The following is a 27,598-nucleotide window of genomic DNA, read 5'->3' as shown; positions in this document are numbered from 1 at the left end:
CCAATCCCTCCCTGAGCAGCAGCGTCTTAGCCCACAGCTAACATCAGATTCATCCCCTGGTCCACGTTCAGGAAATACAGGCTGAGTATTCAGCTATAAAGAAATATCAAGGCAGGAGGCAGGTGTGATGAGTCCACTGGCTAACTGTCCGCCTGAAAGCACCCATGTGGGAGACCCAGGTAAGTCTCAGAAATGGCCAAAGCTAATACAAATAATTTAAAAGGAGAGACAGACAAACTTGGAAGCAGGTAAAGGTGTCAGGGAACTTTGAATAACATTTTGCACTCCTTTGAAAAGCTCCTGGTTACTTCAAACTGAACATTTATAAAGGAATAGTAACTTCAGCATCAGGAAAAACAAAATCTTTAAAAAAAAAAAAAAAGTGTAGGCTAGAGCCTGCACTAGGCACGCCTGGCACAGCTTCCTGCCCCATAACTGGCAAAGCTGAGCACGCTGCCCGCCTGCCCTCCTTCGAGGCCAGCGTCCCAGACACAAACAACAGACTCTCTCCAGGGCTTTTCCTGAAAGCAGAACGCTGCTGGGGCCTGCAGCTCATCACAGACCGCCTCGGGCCCCCCAGGTAGCCGGGAGGGGCCGCTCAGCCAGAGCTCAGCCTAGACAAAAGCCAGAATAGCGCCTGCTTCTTTTAAGTCCCACTGTGCAGCTGGTGTGCCCTGCCTGCCCAGAGCAGCCCCTGGGGGAGGCCGCTGCTGCCCCCTCCCCAGGGAGGCCGGGAGGTCACGGCCAAAGGCTGCCTCGCCTCCGAGGCTTCCTGCCAGATCTGTTTGGGTCAGTTCAGAAAACCAATGAAATCGCCAAGGTTGCTTTTACTGCTAAGCCACTCTTTGTGTGTGTGCTTAATGTATTTATCTGAAAGAGACACAGAACTCCATGCTATTTCAGTCATGGCTGCAGCATCCAGGGCTGGGCCAGGCTGAAGCCAGGAGCCAGGCTGTGAGTGCCACCCCCGCCCCCTCCCCGCCGCTTCCCGTGGATGGATGGCAGACAGCCAAGGCCCCCCTTCCATTTCACTCTAGAACAAAGGGGTAACACCTACTCCTCCCCTTTACACACACACACACACACACACATTACACCGAAATCAGGTCCTGGGGAATGCTTGCACCAGGCTGAGGGATTAGGGGACAGGGGGAAATGGGGGTCTTCTGTCCACAGCTCCTTGCAGGGCAAGGGGTCGACTCCTTGGCGTCCAAATTTTCCCACAAATGCAACTCCCTGCGGGTGGGCTCGCCCAGGCAGACCGCCCCGCTGACCTAGGGAAGTGCTAGCTCTGGAACGATGGCTCCTGGCACCCGGGGTTCCCTTCCAGAGCGGCTGGGGTTGGATGTCTCCGTGGAACCCTCCCACCCCACCCCTGGCACCCCTGGCTGCCCTGTCCCGGGCGAAGATGCTGCGCGGCCAGGGCCCTCCGGGGCTGGCACGGAGGCACAGTGCCCCCGCGCGGCCGTCCACCCCGGGGCGCTGGGCCTCCGCCCCTGGACCTGGGGCACGTCAGCCTCCCGGATGACAGCTCGGGGTCGGCTCGTGGGCGTCCGGACGGCTGGGCTAGGAGAAGGTTCCAGACGCGGGGGCCGCGCGGGACTGTCGGGGCAGGGCGGAGGGACCCCCTTCTCGTGACCCGCCGTGCTCTGTCCCCTCCCGGCCTGCTGACCTTGGCCCTGAAGCCAGGCTGGCTTCTTTTGCTCTGCGTGATCCCGGGCATCCCTTCCGCGGCTGTGCTCCGGGAGGCTCCCCACCAGCTCGCTGTTCGCCCCAAGGCTGGTGGTCTAGGGCCCCCGAGCCCACCCTCCCTGAGAGGGCCAGTTTCTCTGGGGGCCCTGATCTCTTTATAACTAATCTGCTCATAGTAGAAAAAAAAACTGAGGAGGAAGAATCCGATGAGAAGGCCTGTGCAGGAGGCAAGGGAGCGCAGTGGTTTCTGCGGGGACCCGGCGCCTATGGCTGTCACAGAGCTGGTTCACACCCCACTGGTACACTCCCACTCTGGTTATCCTAACCAGAGCTGGGCAGAGCCGGGAGCTCCTTCCAGGGCTCCCACGCAGGCCAGGGGCCCACAGCTGGCAGGGCCGGGAGCTGCCTCCACGCGGATGCAGGGGCCCAAGGCTTTGGGTCATCCTCTAATGCTCCATGAGCAGAGAGAGATGGATGGGAAGCAGAGCAGCTGGGACACAAACCGGTGCCTCTATGGAACGCTAGCTGAGGCTTAGCGTACTCCACCGTCATGCTGGCCTCTCCCTGCCGCTACTTTTAAAAAAGTGAAACCGGACAGGCATTTGGCATAGTGGTTAGGAAACCAAGAAAGGCTGCCCTCCCTGTCCTGCCGTCCTGTCTTCCAGGGCACAATTCTAGCTCCTTGACGGCTCATCAAAACCATTCTCAAAATTTAACTCTTAATGTCTTCTTATAAGTTAAGAGCATGTCACGTGTGTTCCATAGTGAGTGTAGGCCCTGGGGCAGGGGTGGAGCAGGTGATGGCTCAAGGGAGCTGAGTCCTTCTTACTCAGCTAGGACACCTGCAGTGAGTTCCCTGCTTTGGCCCAGTTGTTGCAGGCATTTGGGGGGTGAGCCCCAAATAGTTTTGTTTTCCATCTGCGTCTCTTTCTCAAACTTTATGTCTCTTAATTTAAAAAAAAAAAAAAAAATTGGGCCCGGTGTGGTAGCCTAGTGGCTGAAGTCCTCACCTTTCATGCACTGGGATCCCATATGGGCGCCAATTCTAATCCCAGCAGCCCCGCTTCCCATCCAGCTCCCTGCTTGCGGCCTGGGAAAGCAGTCGAGGACGGCCCAAAGCTTTGGGACCCTGCACCCGCGTGGGAGACCTGGAAGAAGCTCTGGGCTCCTGGCTTCAGATTGGCTCAGCTCTGACCATTATGGCCACTTGGAGAGTGAATCAATGGACAGAAGATCTTCCTCTCTGTCTCTCCTCCTCTCTGTATATCTGAATTTCCAATAAAAATAAATAAATAAAATAAATTTTTTTTTAAAAAAAAGCCTTTACGATAGCAGGTAATTGTGGCACCATCATCCCATATGAACACGGCTTGCGTCAAGCCGTGACAGTCAAGGGCCCTGAGCCCCGCCTGCACGCAGGCCTGCAACCCCACAGCATGAGGGGGCAATATTAAATCCATCCTGCTCGCCTTCTTTTGGGACGCTGTCATCTGCCTGTTGGCCACGAGAGGGTGCTGTGGCTCCGTGTGTGTGCAGCTAGTGCTGCTAAGCCAGCGCGGAATTTGGGGCTTTTACTGTGGCAGCCCCGGGTCCCTCGCGGCCTCCTCCCTGACCTCGTCTATAGGACGAGGCCACAGGGGTTCTGTTACAATTAGAGGGGGAGTGGGGTTCAGCTCCTGGAAGCCCGGCCCGTGTCAAACGTTTTTCTCCTAACTCCAAAGACTCCGAGGCCAAGGTCAAACTGGTGGTCAGTTTGATTTCTTCTGGAAGCCTCTTTTCTCGGCTTGCAGGTGGTCCCTTCTCACTGCGTTTGACGCCCCTCATGCTATCAGGACGACACCCAACAGCCTCAGTGGTCTCCAGCCACTGTTCATTCTGAGACCCTGGGGGCAGGACAGAGGGAGGCAGAGCCTGTGGAGTTAGCGCTGTGTTGTTTTCCACTAAAGACCTCAAGTTACTGGATGCAAGGGTCTTTTTTAGCATTTATAAATCTATTATTATTATTATTATTATTATTATTATTATTATTATTATTAGAAAGATTTGCAGAGAGAAAGATCTTCCACCTGCTGATTCACTCCCCACATGACCACAACAGCTGAAGCTGAACTGATTCGAAGCTAGGAGTCAGGAGCTTCTTCCAGGTCTCCCAGGTAAGTGCAGGGTCCCAAGGCTTTGGAACATCCTCTACTGCTTTCCCAGGCCACAGGTAGGAAGCTGGAGGAGAAGCGGAGCAGCGGGGGCGCAAACCGACACCTCTGGGATCATGGCGCATGCGGAGTGAGAACTAGCCACTAGGCTACCACCCTGGGCTCTGTTCATGTTTGCGAAAGGAAGAATGACAGATCTCCCAAGAACTGGTCCGTTCCCCCAAAAGGGCTGCAACAGGTAGGGCTGGATCGGGAGCCCAGAACTGCATGCAGCTCTCCCACTTGGGCAGCAGGGGGTCATCTTCCTTTGCAGGTGTACTCGGAAGAAGCTGGACGGGAAGCAGAGCGGACTCTTTGATGTAAGATCCCGTCCTGGCAAGCAGCAGCCCCTGGGTGTGAGAACCTAACAAGTGATTATTATTCCCAGTGCCCCAAGCCCAACACTCCTACCATACATCCTTGTGTCCTCTGCCCCTGCCAGTGATGCTTGGTCTCCTTGGAAATGCTGGTAGGGCCTGGCCTCCCCATCGGTGAGACACAGCACCCCCCCCCCCCCCCCCCGCAGCCAGCTCCTGCCTCATGGCAACGGTTTTCTAACTACTTTAAGTCACGCATCCACCTACATTTTCATTTCTATATAGTCTTACAAAGAACCCAGCTATCTTAAAAAAAAAGAAGAAGATTCATTTTGGTTTTATTTGAAAATCAGTTACCGAAAGAGAAGAGAGAAAGCAAGAGATTTCATTTGTTGTTTCATTCCCCAAATGTCAGCAGCAGCTGCAGCTGAGCCAATCCAAAGCTAGGAGCCAGGAGCTTCTTCCACATCTCCCACAATGCAGGCAGGGTCCCAAGAGTTTGGGCCATCCTCCACTGCTTTCCCAAGCCACTAGCAGGGAACTGGATTGGAAGTGGGGCAGCTGGGACATCAACTGACACTCCTATGAAATGCTGACAAAGGTTTAACCAGAACTGGCCAGGCTCGAACCCAGATATCTTAAAAGAGACAAAGTGGGGGGTGCATGCCATGAAATGGGGCTGGCGATCACATAGAACCCAGCCTAATGGAACCGCTGATTTCAGTGAAGCAGAAAAAAAAAGTATACTCTAGAACCTTCGCTTTGGATGCCACCACGCCCCCATGTCAGGGGATTCAGGGTGCTGTGCTGCTCGTCCAGGTCCCCTGTGGCCACCCCTCAGTGGGCCCGGGCATTCTGCTTCAGGTACTCCGTATAGTGTGTCAGGAGCAGTCTCTGGGACCAGCTGCTGTAGAAGATACAGGCCGGGATCAGGCCCAGGAAGCTCGCCTGGAACAGACAGAAATCGTCATGAGTGTCTGGGAGAAAGGGACAAGATGGACGCGAGGCCGTCACACCTGGGCCACCTCGGCAGGTGTTCCGTGGGCGTGAGCGATGGTGCCTGCCCCTTGCTCTGGGTCCCAGCACGGGGAGGTCATTCTGCTGTCGGTACTGGCCCCACGTACAAGCACAGCCATGGGACAGCTGCCGTGTTCTCCTCCCGGGGATCTCCCTAGGGGAGAAGGAACCTCCAGATGTGCATGCTGGCTCCGGCTTCAAGGGCTACAGCCTTCCAGAAAACTCCAGGAGGATGAGAATCCTCTGTAAGGGCTCTGTACTCTGGGTACCAGTGTACCTACCTACAATCAGGGCAGGCAGGAACACCCTGCCGACTTGTCACATAACTAGGCATTTCTTCTGACTGCCGGAGTTCCTGGTGGCTAGAGTGTAGAGACCGCAGGACCCTTTGCTCAGCAAACAAGGTGTTGCGTAGACACCAAAACGATCGTGCCTTTGGACACCCTGGTAGTGTTAACCCCCAAAAGACTCAAAGCTAGGAAAACCACACCAATACCTACAGCTGCCTGACTCATTCTTGCCGTGTGAGCACTTGCTCACGCTGCTGCCGGTCTCATCAAAATAATATTCCAGGAAAGCATCAGAAACATTCCTGCCAGCTGGCCCATGCCTGGGGCAGGGTACCAGCGAAGCGTTGTGTGAGGGCAGGAAGTCATGAGCAGGTATGGCTTATCAACCCGAGACACTGGCTTCTAGAAGTGCTTCAGAAACCATAGCAAGGCAGAGAGAGTCAGGAAAGGACGTTTTGTGCTGTAGGAGAGTTTGAGTGCTCAGTTCCACCTGTGTGCTTGCTCTAAGGAGGTCCAGGCTCCAGGAGCCCTCGGCATGATCTTATTAACCTGTCACTCCTCAACCTACCTGCTCCCTTGAGACCCAGGAAAAACAGAAATGGCCCAGGAGCAACTATCATTTCTCCAGGAAGCTCGGTCCCTCCGATCCTGGAGCCCCTCCAAGGCTGGATCTTTTGGCTTGATGAGGCCAGCCACAAAGCAAATCGAATCCCAGCCCCCTTGAAAATATTATACAAGGCTCACCTTGCGTCTCCATCTCTGTCGACCCAACCTAGGAAGACCACGCAGGAGCAAGCAGGGAGGCTCTGGTGCCAAGCAGAAAGTGGACAAAACTGGCTTTGTTTAGGCAGGGACATCAGGCTGGCAGCCGGACATCAGCTGTGGTGGGAGTGTTTATACCCCAGGGACATGGCCAATGCTACACATCTAATTGAGCTTTTTTTTTTAAATCCATGCAGGGCTGAGAGCTGAACATTCAGTCAGGCAGCGGATCAAGCAAGACTGTAAGACGGCACTTTGCTCTTCCCTGCCCAAGAACTCCTAAGAACAAACTGCTTTCTGCTGGGAAAAGGGAGATGGTCCAGAATGGGATCAGCTCCGTTGAGCATTACACACGGGCTGGACTCCCAGCCTCCCTTCTCGCTGGGCAGCATGCCCTAAGACAATCTCTGAGCTCCCCAGTAGCAAGGAAGGGCTAGGCCAGCCTGTCTCCTGGGCTCCAAGGAAGAAGTGACCAATTACCAAGAGTTCATGGGCAAGGCAGCCGCAGACTGCATCTCTGCTCGTGATGTAGTTGAGCGACTCCTGCACAAACTCGTCAGCTGTCTTGGTGATCGCGTTGGTGTTTAGATGCTTTGTCATGGAGGTCGAGACCGCATAGGGCGTCAGCACCTGCCACAGGAAAAAGACCAGGGAAGACTCTGGGCAACCAGTACCCACTCCCCCCCGCCTTCTCCTTCTCGGAAACAGACCAGGGTTCCTTGGCGATTAAAAGTGAAGACCTGGCCCAGAGCTGGGGCCCAGAGCATGTTGGCTACGGGAATGAAACTTCACCCACACAATATTGAACAGTTCACATGATTCAGGGACCATGAGCTAGTAAGTTAGTGCTCGGAACAGGACGACCAGACTCAACAAACACAAAAAAAAAATAGAACAACGGTTCTATGAAGATAAACGCCGGTTCAAGTCCCAGCTGCTCCACTTCCCATCAAGCTCCCTGCTAACAGGCCTGAGAAGACAGTATAAGATGGCTGAAGGGCTTTAGCCCCTTCACGCTTGTGCAAGACCCAGAGAGAATTCCAGACTTCTGGCTTCCTCCTGGCAGTGGTAAGCATTTGGGAAGTAAGTACGTGAATGGAACTAGTACCTATATGGGACGCAAGTACCGTAGACAGAGGCCTGCTATACCACCACACCAGCCCCCAAATAAATAAGTCTTGTGGGGGGGAGGGAAAGGTGAAATTCATTTTGGCCACATGAAAAAAAAAAAATCTAGCGTAATTCTGTCCCGCGGATAGCATGGGATGAATTAAAACACTCTTCATATTCACTTTAAATTGAAATCTGGCTACATTGAAAGGTTTCATCCTGCAACCCCATCTTAGAATCTGATGGGTGACACATGACCACAGCTGGAGCAGCTGGAAGCTCTGTGGATCCCCACGGTCACACCTAGGTGAAGTGCCCGGAGGGTCACACCCCGTACCATCACACCTCTCATGGAGAGACATGTAGCCAGCCACATCATGCTCCGGAAATCTAGCACCACACCCCGACACCCTGGTCTGGTGTGAGGAGCACCATGGGGTTAGAGAAGGAAAAACATCTGTGGTTGTTGTCTTGGCTTTATTTTTTCTTCCCGTCGCATTAGAAATGACAGCTCTGTCATAGCTGAATTCAGATGGGAGTCAATAAATTCAGGGGAATCAGTTCTAATGGAAATCAGTGCTGTAATGAAAACTTTTCTTCCCAGGACCTCATAACGTATTACTCCCTGGGAAATAAAAGGAAGATGTGTTCCCAACTCCAGTCTCCTGCTAGGGAAATAAGAGCAAGTATTTTCATTCTAGCAGCGAGCTTTGGTTGGCAAAACACCTTCACATGCAAAACAGGGACATGGGAAGAACAACAAATGCCAGGGAAACAAGTGGACCCACCATGGCTGCCACTACCCCAGCCACGGTCACTGGAACCCACATGGGGGTCTCCTTGCGGGCTGCCTGTGCACAGCCAGTCCTGCCGAGGTCAGGAGGTCTCTGACTCCCTAGTTCCACCACTAGCAATCCTGAGTCTCAACCATGGAACACTCACCTGGATAATGATTCCTTTGTCTTTATACTCGGCTCTCAGTGCCTTGGAAAATGTGCACACAAAAGCCTAGGGCAAGAAGGAGAAACCCATCAGGCCCCCAAGCTCGCTGGCCCGGCCCTGCCACCGTCAGCTGACTCTCTCCGAGGGCACCATAGAGGCGTCACCTGCTGTCAGCAGAAGGGTACCAAGCCTCAGCAGTGTCGGGGCTGGGCTGAGAGCTGCTAACTCAATCCAGGTCTCCCAGGCGGATGACAGGGATCCAGTCACTACAGCTGTCATCGCTGCCTTCCAGGGTACGCTTTAAAAGGGAACAGCACTGTCGCATAGTGGGTTAAACGGCAGCCTGCAGCACACTGGCTCGAATCCCGGTTGCTGCACTTCCAATCTAGCCCCCTGCTAACGAACCTCAGAGACTAGCAGAAAATGGCTCATGTGATTGTACCCCTGCGCCCACATGGGAAACCTGGAAGAACTCCTGGCCCCTAACTTCAGCCTGACCTAGCCCGTACAAGTACAGCATTTGGGGAGTGAACCAGTGGTTGAAAGGCACGCGCACGTCTGTGTGTGTGTGTGTGTCTCCCTCTTTCTGTGCAACTCGTCCTTTCGAGTAAATAAAATAATTCTTTAAAAGAAGGAAGTTGGTGTGGAGTCAGAGCCAGGCATTGAACCCAGATCCTCTGAGATGCAGAATGCAGGAAGCAGGTGCCGTAAGCAACATCTTTTTGTTGTCAATTATACCTTAATCAAGCTGTGCGAGGAGAAAAGTGAGAATAAGGGAGGGGCAGCTTATCTTGATGGAGATTACTGCCTCACTCCATCGGTGGCACACACACACCTTTTGGAATAAACGGCCCCAGTGCCATGACACACAGGCTCACCTACAGAAAGCCTCATCTGTTTCTCCAGGGACTGTTGGGCACACCTGGTTCAGGATTAAAAAGAAATCACCAGGAGAGTGTCAGCCTGGGACGGGTGTTGCTGGAGTCCTGCGCTGCCACCTGCACACGGCCTCCTAGAGGGAGTGCCTGCTTTTAATTTATATCTGTTTACTTGCATGTATGAAAAAGGCAGAAAGCCAGAGAGAGAGAATCAAATAGAGATCTTGCAAATACTGGTTCACTCCCCCACCCCTCAAACACCCATAATAAGCCGGTGAGCGGAAATCAGGAAGCAGGTGTCCAACTCAAGACTCTTCCGTAGGCGACAGAGACCCAAGGACTGGAGCAGTACCTGATGCAGTGTGCGTGCAAATGGAGGCAGAGCTCAGCCCAGGCCCTCTGATCCGGCATGTATCCAGGGGCATGTCCGCCACTGCCCCAAACACCTGTACCCGGGTGTTTCTACTTAGCACAGATTCCCCCCTGTCTACTTCCGCCTTCTGCTGTGACAAGGGGAACTTCGAGAAGTTCATGGAAACTGAAAAGATCAGCTTACTGGAGTGGAAGTAGGGGTACAAAACCCTTCTTGAAACGTCTGCAGAGGAGGGGTGTCCCGGAAGCGTGCAGACACAAACCTTTCCATCCACTTGCCAGGATGATCCAAAGGCCAATGCAAAGTGGGAGAAATGAGCGAGGAAGGGAGAGAGTTGGACCACAGGGCTCACCTTGGATGCTGAGTAGAGGGAATAGAGAGGCCAAGGGAACAGCGCCACCCCCGAGGAGATGTTCAGGATGAGGCCTTTGCGCCTAGAAAGCAAACAAGCCATATCCCCATTGCTTTGCTGCCCAAGCTCAGGCAGGAGTGTGCCAAGTGCTTCCCGAGGAGGCCATCAACCTGATCCCTGCCCAGTCCGGGGTGCCCAAGACTAGGAGTCACACCAGAATCCACACAGGCTCACCCACCTGCATAAGTGAAATCAAGATAATGCGCTGGGCTTAGATGGGGTTCAACCTTTGGGGGAACCCCCCTAAGAGCTCTAGGTCCCTCCGGTCTCAACACCTAGACCCCTGGCAGGGTGGATGTCCCAGGAGGGAATCCTGTCTTGGCAGGAATTTGAAAGTCCAGTGCTTGCTTACACTGGCAATGTGCTTAATCCTCCCCAAGTTGTTGGCGGGAGTGGGGGAAGGTTGGGTTGGGGAGGCAGGGACAGCAAGCTATAGATTAGAAAACAAAGCCAACTAATAATAATAAATGACTATAATATAAACATAAGCAGCAAAGCATGGTCTAGGACCCAGATTGGCTTCTGGAGCTTTCTCTTGCAATGCACATGAGCTGATGGTGCGCCCTGTAGTCAGCAGGCAGGTGGCCGTGTGGCTCTGCCATGTCTTACCTCGACTCCATGTGTTTCAGAACAAGCTGCGTCATCTGCGAGAGAAGGTCAAAGTTGATCCTCCCCACGAACGAGGAGCCAGCGTGCCGGGTGCAAGGTCACCTCAGCAGCCCAGCAGCTCATGTGGCCTACAGGTGGGCTATGGCAGTGGACACAGTACGTGACACCTGCCCAGTAGGATGACAGTGGTGGTGGTCCAACCTGACACCAACCCCTTCCCTGGAGCCTGGGCAGGATGGAGTCAGCTTCTGTTGACACCTTTCTGGAGGACACCTGCGCAGTCCCCATACCCCACCCCCTTCCTCCACCTGCCCAGGCTCCCGGTTGGGCTATGAGAGTGACCCCAACTCAAAGAAAGGGCTGGACTGGGTAGGCCCAGCTCAGAGCTTTGACCCATTCTCTTGTTGCCTCGGGCCCACGATTCTGTTTCTGTCCCTGAGGGAGCATATGGGGAGCATTTCCAGGTGGGTTCCAGGTGCCAGCCACTCTGCCAGCTGGCATGGTTAGCGGGGCACAGCGCATGCAATGGCATGTCCAGGGGTTTCCTTCAAAGTCTTCCCTGTGGCTTAGGGAGTGTGGGGTCCACCCGTGTGCCACTTTTTTTTTAAATGAACAAAGGCGTTTCTCTGTTGAAGACCCGGGGATGATCCAAGCCATGATGGATCTCAACGCCCAGAACTGAAAGACCATGATGTAAAACGCAGCGCAACAGCTCAGCTACTTTGCACTACTTCTGCTAGAGGGTGGGGTGGGCTGCAAAGAGCCACAAACGGCTCCACCTGCTAAGCAGTGTAGACCCAACCGAAGTGCGCAGGATGTTACTGAACACACCAGCCTGCTTAAAAAACCACACAGTGCCAAGGCATTTGCTGTCTGCCCTAGAGACAAGACCCAGACACTAGGGAGAAAGAACCCACAACCAGCTCTTCCCGGTGGAAACAGAATGGGGCGATGGAGAGACCACACCACGACCTTCCCGTCAGGTCCAGTTCCACTTGAACCGATGTGCCTCTACAGTGAAAGGGGGTACTTCTACGGCCGCCCAGTTCTACCGGGTGTCACACTTCGGCCCTTTAGCACATGCATTGGTTACATACCTTCATAACTGAGGTGATGTTACAATGGATGAGGCCCTGTAATAAAAAATAATAAATAATACTCATCAGCCCAAACATTAGAGAAATTCTCTCGGAAAGCAGGCAGTGCCAGAGACCACAGAGTGGTCACATGGTCACATCAAAGCGCTTCCATCACCCATTCAGCCTGCAGAATCAAGTCTGAATGAGCTTCAGCAGGTATGCACTAAACTGGTGAACATCTGATGTCCAGTCTAGGGCACTCTGCACACACAGTGTGGACTAAGAACTTCCTTCGAAGCTGGCATCCCCTATTATGAAACTCACCAAGGACATCCTCTCCACCAACAATGACCATTCTGCTGTGCATCCTCCAGGCTCCCTGAGCACCCAGGCTCCCCGTCCCCAGCCTGTGTCACACACTTCCTACAGCCATTGAACAAATGTCATTACCTCGCAGAGAAGACAAAGCCCCAGAGGTGGCCTTCTCCCTGCGCCTCCATTAGATGAATCTGTAAGGCATCGTCAACCTTTCACAGCGCACAGCATAGAGCCCCAGAAGGACAAGCTGCCAGGTAATCACCCAGTGACTCCTGGATGTGGTCCCCATTTGTGTATCAATGAGCAGTGGGGGAGCAAGACATGCTCTGAGCAATACTCAGTCTTGGCCAGACCTGCTTCCCATCACCACTTCCCAGGCTCTAGTGACAAACCAGATGGAGGAGCTTTGAAAGGGGCCCCATACCTGGGTGAGTGGAGACCAGACCTACCTACCTGGATCTCATCCGCTGTGTTAAGGAAATGTGTGGGGAGGAGGCTCGGCAGCATTCCAACGTTGTTGACTGCAGAAGGAGGCAGAACAGACATGCATCAGGGGAACAGGTGCGAGTTGCCATGGAGAAGCAGGTGCACAAAGGAAATGTACTCTGTTGACTGGGGAAATGTCCAGACACAGGGGATACCATGATTGGACCACACTGCAAGACAGCCATCACAAACAAGAGCTGCTTGATGGGGAACCATTGGTGATGTAGAGTTTCAAGATTTATCATTGGGTTTTTGTTTGTTTTTTGTTTTGTTTTGTTTTGTTTTTTGTTTTTTGGGGAAAGACAGAGTTACAGAAAGAGGCAGATGTTGTGATTTTTCCAAAGGCTTATGCCACAGCTCCTGCAATGCTGGAAGGAACCCAAAAGTTAATCGTTAAACTTGTGAGCTGGATAGCTCCAAAGGAGACAATGGGTCTACGTGTGCAAGCCACGGGTAAGCCAAAGCAAGATGCACTGCCTGCCAGCGTCTTTTGTCTCCACTAAAAAAAAAAAAAAAAAAAAAACTACAAAGTTATTTGACGGAAAGTTAGATAACCTGGCAATTGCAACATTAGGTGGACATGTCCAGGATCTGAAAACAAAAATGTGTTAAAAACACTTGCATTAATCAGATTGTTCTTTAAGGCATATGTGGTAAACAAACACAGTGTCGAAATCTGCTGTCTGATGTCCTTCTTTGTAAGCTGTAACGATTAACTAATGACACTAACTCTGTATGTGATCCATAAGAACAGGATGTTAGGGTAAGGTTCTTGGCTCTGGTGTCTCAGAGCCCAGAAACACTTGGTCCCTGCTACTCTCAAGTCACTGCAGGCTCTCACTTCCTCAGCATTCATCTTTCAGTCTTGTTTATTACAGAAGTTTTGTGTGCCGGCGTGCAACAGACAGATCTCCCAACAACCGGTTCACTGTCCAAGTAGCTGCAATAGTCAGGGCCGGGCCAGACTGAAGCCAGAAGCCAGGGACTTCACCAGGGTCTCCCAAGTGGGTGCAGGGACCCAAGGACTTGGACCATCTTCCATTGCTTTCCCAGATGCAATAGCAAGGAGCTGGATTGGAAGTAGAGCAGCCAAGACTCAAATTGCTCTAGGAGATGGCAACACAGTAGCCAATGGCTTAACCTACAACACTACAGCTTTGGCCCTTGTAAGGTGTTTTGTTTTTCTTTTTCAAAAGTAAATTACAAGGACTCAGTAGTACATATAACCCGGCTTTGACGATACATGTGTGTTTGCCTAAAAACATATGCCCCAGAATGCTCTCTCATTCCAGACTACTGGAATTGCAAGAAATTTATATTTCTTTTCTCTGCCTGTCCTTTCTTTTGGTTCTTGTTGCAATGATGTGGTTTACATTTTTATCTGCAAACATGTCATTGCTTTTCAAATTCAGCAAGAAGTTCAGAAGTCAAATTGTGTGTATACAATATAAATATTGCACTTATAGGTGACTATAAAATATTTTGTCTATAAATTATTACAGAAAAAAATCTCACTTTCTAAATAAGACAGAGGATCAACTCTCAACCACATGTTCATTCTATTTTATTGATCAGTCATAGCAACATTGGTCAGCTAGACAAATTCTCCCTAATCCATGTTGCTGGTAGTCCACTTTCTATAGAATGTCGACATTAAATCTATGAAAAAATGCTCATTCTGGGGCTGGTGCTTCAGCTTCAACTGCCATTTGTATCCCTGGCATTTCATATGGGCATCAGTATGAATCCTGGATGCTCTATTTGTTATCGAGCTCCAGGCTAATGGCTTGAGAAAGCAACTGAGAATGGTTCAAGTCCTTGGACCCCAACACCCATGTGGGAGACCCAAAAGAAGCTCCTGGCTTCAGCTTGGTCCAGTCCCAGTGGCTGTAGCCATTTGGGGTATGAACCAGCAGATGAAAGACCTTCCTCTTTCTCCTCCCTCCTTCCCCCGTAACTCTGTCTTTCAAGCAAAATAAATAAATACATATTTTCTAATTAAGGAAAACGTATTCTGATATGAGAAGATAGAGCTGGCAGGCTGGAACGAGGAAGTCCAATGCATTCCAAAACCAGATGCAAATTTGTTTTGAAGATTTGTTTATTTTACTTGAAAGTCAGAGTTACAGAGAAAGAGAGGGAGAGGCAATAGCTGGTTCACTCACCAGATGGCTGTAGCCAAAGATGGGCTGGTTTGAAGGTGGGAGCATATTCTTGGTCTCCCTACATGGGAGCAGGGGCCCAAGCACAGAGACCATATTCCCCTGCTTTTCCAAGCCACATAAGCAGGGAGCTGGATGGAAAGTGGAGCAATTGGAGTTGAAACAGACAAGATGTCAGCACCGCTGGTGGAAGATTAGCTTACTATACCACTGCACCAGCCCTGAGGAAAAAAATTTTCTAAGTCACTGGTGCCTCCTGAGAAACCGATCTTTAGCAGTCATTTGAGCGCAGCAGCTCAAAATGGTTGTTTCAGTCTCAACTCCCAGGAAACCACTGAGTGTTGCTAAGATCACTACTGCGCTGACAAATCACAAGCTGGGCATTCTGTAACTTACCTAAAATTCCGATTTCTAAACCTGCAAGCTCTTCTTGAATAGACTCATAGATATCGGCCCTGGTGAAGTCCGTTTGTATAATCCTCACGCTCCTCCCCGTGGTCCGCTCTGCATGGAAGACAAGAATTCCTTTCGGGGACCTGGTGGCCTTCAGGCTGCGAAGGCCCCTGTGCAGACATTGAAGAAGACAGGCCTTTGTCTCCCAATGGCAGGTGAGAGGTAGCGCCGGTCAACGCTAGAGGGCGCTCCCACGGCCTGCAGGTACTGCAGCGGGAAGAGAATGCTTAGGTCTCTAAGTAGGTCTGTAATACGCAGCAGGAGCACCCTTAAGGGAAGCCTGGGGAAAGTGGATCCCCCCCAGGCTCCACACACACCTGCTGAACCAGAGATCATGGGCGGGAGGCCCCCTGGTGGCTGCGAACTCCAGGTATCCCCTGGTTGCCCAACTCTGCTCAGCAGTGGCCGGTCCCCCCCCCCCCCCGCACAACCACAGCGACCCTCTCTGTGCGCAACGCTTGAACACTCGTGTACACAATGACTTAATTTTAAATATATGAATATAAGATATGTATCTACATAAATATATTTATAAATATGAATGAAATGTGTCAATAGACTATATAAATGTACACAAATATATGACACAATTTTAAATATGTATCTATTACCCCAGAAAGAGCAAGAAGATTTTGTGCATTCTGTAAACACATCTTCAAGCAGACATCTGCGCGTCTCTCGCTTCCCTGCTACACGCTTAACAGTTTGGGAGTTAGGGGAAGCTCTCAAGATAATCATGTCCTTGCTTTTCAAAATGATGACACCAAGTGCGTGTGTCGCCTCGTGAGAAAAGCACGAAGGATGTCTGGGTCCTCCACAGTGTTTCTTTACTATCAGGACCCGGGACACAAACAGAATTCATCAGCTCAAGGACATCAGGCCTCCCGGCTGTGCGGGCAGAGCACAAAACTCCCACATCCGTCTTGGCTGCCTTCGATCCCAAATCTCCCCTGGGATGGGAGCATGACTCCAAACAACTGCCTTTCCAAGTCTTCATAATTGATATTCACCGCTTTGAGAGTCTGTCCACTGTCACCTTGTTACAAAAATTCAACACCCCTTGTTGTTTTCAGAGAAAATTTGTTTTCAGGAAAAAAAAAAAAAAAAAAAGCAGCCTCTTAGAGTGGTAGGATGTTTGTACAACCCTGCAACCACACAGGACAGCCCTGGATTGATTCTTAAGATCTGACAGCCAGCACTAAGCGCTGCCCCTTACCCTCCTGTTTCAGGGAACTGGGATCCCAAATACAGGCTCTTCCAAGACGTGGCACAACAAGCAGCCAGCTGCAGCCTCTGCCTGGGCCAAGCTGCTGAAGGTACGGGACCCTAGGAGAAAGGGGCCCTGCTGTATGCCTGAGTTCCTGCCAGTGACCGTGGGAAATGAGCACATGTGTGGGCTTGGGTGTGCACCCCCAGACAGGAAGCGAGTCATCTTAGCAACAGCACCTGTGAGCAGGTCAGTACTCACCGATCTCCGTGGCAACGGCCTGCAGCTTTTCCAGCGTCCGGCTAATTAGCACAACGTTGAGTCCTTGCTTTGCTAACTGGGAAGGAGATAGGAAACGCTGGTTTGAAAGGTGGAGTTGGTCTTAGGGCAACGCCGTTGGCTGTAGGGTGAGGTCCTGTCTTCAGGCGGCATTAGCAAGGCCGTGACCAGGGTTCTGGGCCCTGAGCAAAACTGCCATTGAGGGCCTGACCTTGACATCTCACTGGCAGGGAGCACTTGCTGTGTGTTTTTTTGCAGGCCAGCAACAACTCTGAGTGCCTGTCAGGCCCAGGATCTGACAGCCGCTACTCCAAAATGCATGAGAATTCCAACTATTTGGCCCTCCACAGGCTCAATCTACTGTGAATTGAAATGAAAACTTTTGGGGGAAAAATGTGCCTATGGCAGACATATACAAATCTTTTTTTTTTAAGGAAAAATAATGTATTAAGGCTAGCACAATGGTTCAACTAACTAATCTTCTACCTGCAAGCTTTGGCATTCCATATAGATGCTGGTTCCTGCCCCAAATGCTCCCCTTCCCAACCAGCTCCCTGCTTGTGACCTGGAAAAGCAGTTGAAGATGGCCCAAATCCTTGAGACCCTGCACCCACGTGGGGGACCTGTAAGAAGCTCTAGTTCCTGGCTTCAGACCTGCTCAGTTCTGGCCATTGTGGCCATTTGGGGAGTGAACCAGTGGATGGAAGCTCTCTCTTTCTGTGTCTCTTCTTCTCTCTGTAAGATCTGTCTTTCCAATAAAAACAAATAAATCTTTTAAAAATGTATTTCTTTGAAGGGCAGAGTAAGACAGCAGTATGCTCTAACTGCTGGTTCACTCCCCAGATGTTGCAACAGCCATACTGCTATGAAGTGTTCAAAGGTTACTTGAGAGACAGCGAGGACTCCCATTTGGTTCCTTCTCCATATATCTGCAGTGACCAGGCTAGGCAGGGCCGGGCTGAAGTCAGGAAGCAGCTATTTCCTTGAGATCCCCCATATGTGCCGTGGAATCCCAGTCCCTGGAGTCATCACCATTTGCTGCTATTCAGGGTCTGCAGTAGCAGGAAATTAAGAGATGGCAGCTGGAGCAAGGACGCAAACCCAGTTTACTCCACTGGGGCGCAGCAGGCTTATGTTTTAAAATAAATGGTGTCTTGGGGTAAGATTCTGCTTCAGCTTATGCCTCTTGTTTCGTGTTTGGAAAATCACTTCTTTGGAGTGAGCAGTTGTAGGACATGCTTAAAGCAGAGAGGACAACTTACCTGCAAGGAATATGCCTTTCCAATCCCGTCTCCCGCTCCAGTGACCACTGGGAAAAGCAGAAAGACTTTGAATGACAGACTGCGTCTTGCACTCCCCCTTGCATGCTTCCCGTCCAAGTCCTGTCTCTTAGGACATTGGCCATTCCAAAGTATCACAGCATGTATATCTTCATTTTTTTAAAAAAAGTTTTAGTTTATTTTTTATTGGAAAGGCAGATTTACACAGAGAGAGAGAGATCTTCCATCGCTGGTTCACTTTCCAAATGGCCACAACAGCTGGAGCTAAGTCAGTCTGAAGCCTGCAACTAGGAGCTTCTCCCAGGTCCCCCATATGGGTGCAGGGGCCAAGCACTTGAGATCAACTGCTCTCCCAGGCCACAAGCAGGGAGCTGCTGGGACACAAACACCCATATGGGATGCTGGTGCTTGAAGGTGAAATATTTAACCTGTTGTGCTACCATGCTGGTCCTGACACTCCCATTATAAACATTCAAGGTGAAGTTATTTTTAAAGTGTCATTATTTGCAAAGACAGGTGAAACTGTGGCAAATACCTCCAGAATGGAGCAAACAAACAAACAAAAAAATCAACCAGCAAGCATTTTAGCCAAACTCCATAAGGATTTACACATGGAAAGCAGTGTGCCCTGTTAGCTCCCTGCCCATTCACCTCCCAGCCTTCAAAGGGAGATTTCATGGTTTTTCCTAACTTTTCCCTATTTTGTACTCCCCTAGGACACAAGCAGACAACGCCTGTGGAAGATGGGAGGCCTTCTTCCAAAAAGGAAAGCACCGAAAAGAAACAGAATACAGCAAAAGGAAAGAGCCTCAAGAATCTGTACCCAACAGAGCCATCTGGTTGAGTCCAGCGGACAAGGTGTTCCCGCTCTCTGCCAGCCAACACCGCGCTCAGACTTAGTGGCTGCAATCCAGGATGAACCTCCTTGATGTAAGTGCCACCATCTCAAGCACTCACCACAGTTCAGCCTGCTGTAACCTGCTCTTCACTAGCGTGCCAGTCGGCTAGGGAGTGTTTCTTAGACAAACAGAAGAGAAAGCCCTTGGTCAGGGTTGTGGCGTCGTAGGTAGAGCAGCATCTGTGACGCTAGCATCTCGTAAGAGCACCAGTTCACAGATCGGCTGCTCTACTTCCAACCCAGCTCCCTGCTAATGGCCTGACAAAGCAGCACAAGATGACCCAAGTGCTTGGGCATTTGTACCCAAGTGGGAGACCCAGATGAAGGCTTCATCCTGGCCCAGCTCTGGCCATTGAGGCCATCTGGGCAGTGAACACACAGATGTTCACTTATTTCAGTCAAGATCATATTGTTAAACATGATGACAAAAATATTTACATCCAAGCTGTGTGACTTTGGAGTCCCAAGTTTGTCAATATACACCAATGAAATAATTAAGACTTCAGTTCAAACCTGGGAGTATGCTGTCCAAGAGTTAAAAACTTTAGTCTCCTCTAACCAGGTTTCCTTTTGTCCCCCACTCAAAATATACAAAGGTACTTCAAAAAGACACAGAAAAGTAAATGAAAGATAAGTTTGAATGCAAAAAAAAATTCACCAAATGATTTTTTTTTAATTCTTAAAAAAAGTGCTTATGGCGGGGGGCAATTATTAGGGCGCAAGGACTGAGCCATATTTGGGGATGCCCGCATCCTATATCGGAGCGGCTTGGTTCAACTTCTAGTTCCCCCCTCCATTCAAGTTCCCTGCCAATAGGCACCCTGGAAATGAACCTGGAAGGCAGCTAGTGACAGCCACCCATCTGGGAGACACGGATGGAGTTCCAGAAGCCCAGTTTTAGCCTGTCTCAGTTCCAACTCTCACTTGGCACTTGGGGAATGAACCAACAGAGGACCTCTCTCTCTCCCTCTTTCTCTCTCTCTCTCTCTCTCTCTCCCTCTCTCTCTCCTTCTCTCTCTCCTTCTCCCTCTCCATATAAATAACCTGTATCCAAAAGGTGCAAAAACAATGTGTGGCTTTGAGAAAGTTTCCATACTGGAGCGGGTGTCACGCTGTGAGTTAAACCCTGACTAGCCATACCTGTTTTCCCTAGCAGTGCTGGTTCCCGTCCTAGATCCTTGTTGTCTGGTCCGGCTAATCTGCTGCTTTTCATCTGCCTAAGAGGGCAGTGCGGAGTGGTTTGAGTAACTAGGTTCCTGCCAGCCATGTGCAAACTCTTGAAATTCCTGGTTTCTAACCTCATGCTGACCCAACCCTAGCTGTTGCGTGCATTTGGGGAAAATGAAGGAAGAAATGGAAGATCTCTTTCTCTGGCTTTCCCTTGTTCTGTTACTCTGCCTTTCAAATGAATAATAATTCGTTAAAGTTTTTGCACCAACATAAATTTGTCTTTTCATTCCATGTTTTTCCATGAACTTCTTGAAATTCAGTGGTATTATCTCTCCCCTGTCTTACTATGCTCAAAGCCATTTTACTCTTGTTAATGATTATTTCGTTCAACCCTGACCTATAAAACAGGTTAAAATGGAGTTTTCCCCCCTGAGTACCCAGGTGCTCTGAGTCCCTGCCCCCATTTGAACTTCTGGATTGTGTGTCTGCGATTGGCTGTGCCTCCACCCTGATGCAGCAGGTATATAGAGTTCCAAGTGCCCTCAGCTTGGGTGTTTGAATCTGTGTGGAGCCGGTTCCTGGATCCAGAACACAGAAGCTAACTAGCAAGTTCAATGGAGACCATACACTCTTCCTAAAGGGGATACGTTCAAGGCCAGTCCAATACAGTTCAATGGAGTTGAGCAAGGGTATGTGGCCAGCAGCCAAAATGCTAGTGCAGTTGCTCATGTCCTGCGTAAGAGGGCATGGTGTCCGAGATGTGACACCTAGCTCCTGACAGCCGCTCCCTGCATCTGGAGAATGAATCAACAACTAAGAGCTCTGTCCATTTCTCTCTCTCTCTCTCTCTCACACACACACACACACACTACAGATAAAAGAAACAATTCAAATTCACCTGTCATTCCAAACAATTTCTCATTTGTGAATTGCTGTCATTTCCATTGCTAAGTTCATCAAGTTGCCAGTTTGGCAAGAGGAACCATAGAATGCCCAATTTAATTTGAACTGCAAGTAAATAATAGAAGTTACCCCTTGTGTAGCTGAATTTCACATTTATCTAGCTATCCCATAGTTCATCTGATCATCTTTAAGGTAGGAATTTACATCTTTAGTAAATTTTTAATCACAGCGCTGCACCTTGCTTGGTGTCTGCTTTGAAACACAAACCTGTGCAAAGATCTCTGTCATTCCTTCAGGGTGATACAGGCAGCGTGACCTCATGACCTCCAGCTTGCTCCCAAGGGACAGGCCACTGGGAAGTGGCATCTAGTTGGCACAGCCAGCCCCAGAGTCCATATCTAATCATCTTGAAAATGTAGCTCCAGGGTGACCACTTGGCATAGTGGTTGAGTTGCCAGCTAAGACGTCTACGTGCCACATCATAAAATCCAGATATGATTTCTGGCTGCAGCTCCTGCCTCCAGCTTCCGGTTAACGCACAACCTGGCAGGCACCAGGCGATGACGGGTCAGGGGACTGTGGCTCAGGAGGAAGGTGGGAGAAGCAGTGCAAGCATTTGAGGGACAACTAATTGATAGATGTCAGTTCTCACTCCTACTCTTTCTCTCTCTCTGTCTCTCTCTCGTGTACACACACATGCTCTCTCTACCTCTCCTCATCTCTCTCCTCTGACTCTCACAGAGATCTCTGTTCTCTAAATGTTATGACACCCTCATTTCGTTAAAACATTTGGACAGATATTGTCCAATGAATTAAAATGATGCGAATGTCCCAGCTTTGAAATACTCTTGAACAAAACAAAAGCACCTGGATTTTTGTCCATCTGAGGATGAGGCTCTGTTGACCATCTAGAGCGTCTAGAAACTCCACAAGTCAGCAAACCCAGTCTGTGGGGCGGACTGTTACTCCCCCCACCGGACCCCTCCCAAGGTCCCCATAGGATCAGGCATTTTAAGAAAATTCTAATTTCACTCCCACTTCCCTGCCCCACAATGAAGGCACCCAAAACAACAGCCCTTTTCTCTCCCAGAGAAAAATTGCAAGCTGTCTTCCAAGCCATAGTAATCGCAAGAAACAACCACCCCAACCACAAAACAAGAGCCGGGCCATTGTCCCTACCTGCCCATTGTCCCATGGACCGCAAGAAACCACCAGGCAAAGCCGGCCAGTAGCTCGGGAGCACGCGTCTGCAGAGTCCCAGGCACTTGCCCAGGCACAGCAGGCACACCAGGAGCCCCACACACACCAAGAACTGCTCCAGAACTTCAGCCATGGCTGTGCCAGCCGAGAAACCCTCACCCCTCGGCAGCGTCGGCAGCACTCAATACCTATCGCTCTTTCTGGCGGGAGTGCCCAGGCGCTGTCCATTGGCTCTGGGGCACTGAGATTAGAGAAATCTTGCACAACTCGCTGATTCACGGACCTCTGACTGCAGTGTTCTATCTCAACCCTGCCCAGCCCGCAGGGACCCTGCCGCCGCGGGGCAGTCATTGGAGATGAAGATATTGGAGGTCACAAGGCCAGCTGGGGGAGAACCGAAGCCTGAGGTCCTGTCTATGGATTTAGGTAGGCTGTCAAGGAGTTTTCCGGAGGTTTTTGTGTAGGGGGAGCCAAGTCAGCAGTGTGGAGCTGGGGGAGTTGGTACCACCCTATGACAAAACAGAGCCTAGGAGGTCCTTGGGTCCCTAGGAAACTGCCCTCCGCAGAGCACCCAGAGGTCCTGGAGTGCGGCTTTTCTCCTACGGCTCAGTTGTGATAAAACGCCGGAGGCAGAAGCAGGTGTTTGGCTCAGCGCTTGAGTCACTTCTTGTCTTGGGGCACCCCTACCAGAGCCCCCAAGTTTGAGTCTCAGCTGCACTGCCAAGCCCAGCTTTCTGCTAATGGGCACCCTCAGAGGCAGCAAGCGCCAGAGCTTGAGTCCCTGTCCCCTGTGTGGGAGGCCTAATGGAATTCTGAGCACCTAGCTTCTGCCTGGCCAGCACTTGCCAGAGAGGGCCAACAGATGGGCTCTCTCGCTTGACTCTCCTTAAAAACGGATGCATAAATAAACAAACCAGTAATTTTTGTTTGTTTGTTTGTTTGTTTAAGATTTATTTATTTTTATTGGAAAGGCAGATAAATAGAAAGATCTTCCCCCTGCTGATTCACTCCCCAAGTAGCCGTAACGGCTGGAACTGAGCCAATCCCAAGCCAGAAGCCAGGAGTTTCTTCCAGGTCTCCCACATGGGTGCAGGGATCCAAAGCTTTTGGGACGTCCTTTACTGCTTTTCCAGGTCACAAGCAGGGAGCTGGCTGGGAAGCAGGGCAGCTGGAACACAAACTAGCACTCGTATGGGATCCTGATGTGTGCATGGTGAGGTTTTAGCCACTAGGCTATCGCGCCAAGCCCCATGATGTTTTTAGAAAGCAGTATGACCCTCTGCAACATTCTCTGAGTTCCTGTTTTGAGAGGCGACCCACACTGACACAAGGGCCCACACCAGTGCCATCTGTCAGTGAGGTTTGCAGCCGAAGGGACCTGGTTGGGAGTCTACTCTGTTCTCTGGGCTTTCCACCTCCATCACTATGAGTGAAGCAGGTCTCTCTCCTTTGTAAGGCTGGCCTACTTCAGATACTGTGTTACAGCCATGGACATTTGCCTGAGCTGGAAACAAAAAAGAATGCCAGAATGGAACCATTCATCCCTGTATTCATCAAATATCAACTGACTGCCTATCAGAGGGCAGTCGCGGGTCAAAGCACTGGCAATAGAATCGTAAATAAGACAGTTCTCATCTCAAGTGTACCTTCCAGGAGGAGAGTCATTAGGCAAATAGAGACAACATCAGGTGCAAGGGCTGTGAAAAAGTCGTACTGAGAGAGCTCCTAGCACAACTCATCAGCAAATACTTTAAAAGAGATTTTTTTTTTTCCCAGAGGTCTGTGATGTGGGTGGGACTTGAAAGCAAAGAAGCAGCCAGCCTGCAAGCATGAGGGTCCCTTGCAGGCTCCTGAGCCCAGTGCCTGAAGCGAGGAAGAAGTGCAAGTGTGAGGATGCAAGGGGACCATGCAATGCATAGACAGGTTGGGTCTGCAAAGATCAGGTGGCTAACGAGTGTGGCTTCTGCTCGCTGACTCTTCGCGCTGCCCCCCCCCGATGAAGTGTGTGCGGGATGCTCTGTGAGGAGGCCCAAGCAGCTGGGTGGGAGCTTATGCCCCAACAAAGGGACAAGTGAGTTCCTGCTGAGGCCTGAGGTTACTGCAGCCCTGTCGCTGCCTTCTTCGCTGTCCCCTGCGGGGCCTTGAACCGAGGAACTCAGCTAATCCAAGCCCAAGTTTCTGACCCCACAAAAACCGTGAGGTTGTAAGCCATGTCATTTTAAGCCCAATCATTGATTTAAATTGTTGCATAAAATAGATCATTAATGCAGTTTCTTTTTATATTTGTCTTTGACAACCTAACAATATGAAATTTTAATTTCAACAGAATATGAACATCTCGCACATTTCCATGGGTAGAAGATTCTTAAAAACATCTTATTAAAAGCATCAAAGCCTAACAAGACCAAAAAGTCAAGAACAAGCGAAAACACCAACACAGGGAGATAAATGAAACAAAGAAGATGCATGAGCTGGCCCTTGCTGACCAGGGTCAAGTTCAGCTTCAATGTCAAGCCTTGGCGTGGAAACTGAAGCTCAGAGAGGGTATCATTGGGGACCATCTTGCCGGAAAACTGGTGCCCCACAGGCTTTTACAATGTAGGGTAAGCCTGGCCCAGGAGAGACAGGCTCCTGAGCTGCCAGGAAAGCGGCTTGGCACTGGACAAAGAAAATGATGGCAAGGAGACAGCAAGAGAAACAGACTGTGGCTCTGTCAGTTCCTTGGCGCATGCCGATGCTGAGGGGTAAGTTCTGGGGCTCTGAGTTGTGTATGACTGGGGGGGGGAAATACAGCATGGACTCCACACATACACACAAAATGTGGAACAGACTTTTCCTTGTCTCTATTCTCTAAAACAACTGTGTAACAGCATCCGCTTGGTGTTATAAGTCATCTAGAGATGATTTAGGGTATGTGTGTGTGTGTGTGTGTGTGTGAGGATATGCCTGGGTTAAAAGCAAACATGTGTTCTTTTACCCATGACCTTGAGCATCAGCAGAGTCTGGTTTCCACGGAGGATCCAGCAGCCACTCCCCAGGGGCCTTCTGAGGGACAACTGTCCTCCCTGCCGTGTCTCCCATCCGATGACCCAGCAGGGCCAGGCTGGCCTTCTTGCAGCTTGCCAATGCCAGGTTCACCTGCTGCCCTGGCTAGTGGTTCTGCCAGGAAACAGCCAGGGCCAAGCCAAGCTCTGCACTGCCAATCTCCACACACTCTTATGCCAGAGCTGGGAGCCTGTAGGGGCTAGGAGGATAAGAACCACACCTTGCCAGGTCAGTGTCCAGAACCTGTGGGTTTAGTTTTCTTAAGGAGAGTAAGGGGCATGCCATCAGCTCTGACCAAGTGGGAAGCAGGCAGGACACAGGCCTAATGCCACGGTCCTTGGCAGGACACTCCTATGGTGTGCCACCACACTAGACCAGCATCCTGGAGGTGCCGATGGCCTTCAGCAGGACAACAGCCCAAAGGGTCCTAAGCAGGCCACACCTGCAAGACAGCATCACCATGTCATTCTTTTTTAAAAGATTTTATTTTTACCTTTATTGGAAAGGCCTACATACAGAGAGGAGAAGAGACAGAGAGGAAGATCTATCCACTGATTCACTGCCCAACCGACCACAATGGCCAGAACTAAAGTGATCTGAAGCCAGGATCCAGGAGCCTCTTCCAGGTCTCCCATGCAGGTACAGGGTCCCAAGGCTTTGGACCATCCTTGACTGCTTTCCCAGGACACAAGCAGGGAGCTAGATGGGAAACACGGCCTCCAGGATTAGAACTGACACCCGTATGTGATCCTAGCACGTTCAAGGTGAGAATTTTAGCTGCTAGCTATCATGCTGGGCCCCACCATGTCACCAGGGGCCTGAGAAGTTTTAGACTATTGTACCCGCTGTATACAACCATGCTAGGGCAAGGGGTGAGACAGGGTTCCTAGAGGAGGAGGCCACTTATGGGGTCACCAAGAAACCCAGGCTTTCTCAGGGGTGACAGGGTCTCAGGACCCAGAGGGTGGGGTATGTGTCCGAGCATCAGAACACACAGTGCCTGTGGTGCTGCCGCCTGGGCAGAGGAAAGGCTCCAACCCAGGGAGACACCAAGGATGAGTCGGTCTGTTCCTCTTAACCAGCTGAGGCCGTGGATGCCACTGCGAAAGAGAAAACAATACATGGGGACTTTTGCTTTTGCCATAGCAAGGATGCTGCTCTTGAAAGCAAACATGTCCTTTCTTACTTTTGATCTTTTGCAGAAACTGCTTCGGTGAGAGAACTGCTGGTGAGTTCTTCAGACATCACAGTAGGTACGGGTACGGCACCTGCACCTCCGTCTAGGAGCCTGAGTGTTGGCTCGGGGAGCAGGGAGGAGCCTGCGCGGTGACTGACACTGCTGTACTCACTGTGGGAGACAATAACGGCCTTTGTGCTCCAGCGGGGTGGCTTTTCAATCCGCACGGGGCAGTCTAGCAGCGCCCACATTTGGGAAACAATGCAGTACAATCTTCCTTCTCCGGAGCACACTCTACCCGCACTTGGTTTCTCTCCAATTTTACGCCATTTGACCCAAGGGCTCGAGCAGTGTAGAAAGCATCGGCTTCTCTCAGAGTGGAGATGGACACATTCGATGAAATAGGGACAGATGCCCAAGGGACGTGAAAGGCCTCCGCCCCTCACCAGTAGGAAGTAGTTACAGATGTGATGCATCCACAGCCTTCCGCAACTCAAGGATAAACTTTGAGGGGCCAATGACATGGGACAAGGAAGCAATGACTTGCTTACAGTCATGAATTAGAAGGCATATCCCCCACCTGTATAATACTGTGTGTCAATTAAATGATCCTTTCCCCACGATGGACTCCCCTCACATAAACCACTCACAAGAATTCAAGCAAAGACCCCAGAGCAATAGCCTAGCCTCACCTTGAACACGTCGGGATCCCATATGGGCACCAGTTCTATTCCCCGCAACCCCACTTCCCATCCAGCTCCCTACTTGTGGCCTGGGGAAGCACTAGAGAATGGCCCAAAGCCTTGGGACCCTGCACCTGCATGGGAAACCCGGAAGAGCTCCTGGTTCCTGGCTTCAGATCGCCTCAGCTCTGGCTGTTGTGGCCGCTTGGGGAGTGAATCATTTGATGGAAGATCTTCTTCTCTGTCTCTCCTCCTCTCTGTATATCTGACTTTCCAATAAAAATAGATCTTTGAGAAAAAAAAAAGTTAGGCAACAGAGAAGGGCTCTCTCTCTCTCTCTCCCAGACACCAAATGAAAGCAGAAACATCTCTCACCCTTCTCTTCCCCGCCTTCTCTGTCCCTGAATGCAGCCTGCCTCTATCTAAACAAACTTTCCAAGAAAAAGAGGACATTACCTTCATGTTCTGTTTGTTTAACACATGAAGGGAAACAGAGGAAAAAAATAGGAACACCACGCACCTTGCCCCTTGAGTCTTTATGAACACAGTAGTAAGAATCTACTAATTATCAGAGTACAAGCAGGGGGCAGATGACTTTTCTATCCAAACGAGAAAAGACTGCAAACACATCTGGAATTCTAACACGCACAACCACAAAACAAAATAA

General features: G+C 50.6%; 1 protein-coding gene across 1 annotated transcript; it reads right to left on the bottom strand.

Moving 5' to 3' along the window:
• Positions 1–4,985: 4,985 nt before the first annotated feature.
• Positions 4,986–22,159, bottom strand: HSD17B3 (hydroxysteroid 17-beta dehydrogenase 3). Its single transcript, XM_040988734.1, has 11 exons — positions 22,006–22,159; positions 17,838–17,884; positions 16,558–16,633; positions 15,033–15,140; positions 12,442–12,509; positions 11,689–11,724; positions 10,592–10,626; positions 9,923–10,004; positions 8,320–8,385; positions 6,748–6,897; positions 4,986–5,146 (listed from the first exon to the last, which is right to left on the bottom strand). The coding sequence occupies exons 1-11, from the start codon at positions 22,157–22,159 to the stop codon at positions 5,036–5,038; spliced, it is 933 nt and encodes a 310-aa protein (XP_040844668.1). The 3' UTR covers positions 4,986–5,035.
• Positions 22,160–27,598: the final 5,439 nt, after the last annotated feature.

Source organism: Ochotona curzoniae, unplaced genomic scaffold (genome assembly GCF_017591425.1).
Source record: "Ochotona curzoniae isolate NIBS_2020 unplaced genomic scaffold, NIBS_Ocur_1.0 contig_50, whole genome shotgun sequence".
Taxonomy (NCBI): domain Eukaryota; kingdom Metazoa; phylum Chordata; class Mammalia; order Lagomorpha; family Ochotonidae; genus Ochotona; species Ochotona curzoniae.
This window is presented reverse-complemented; position numbering and strand designations above follow the sequence as displayed.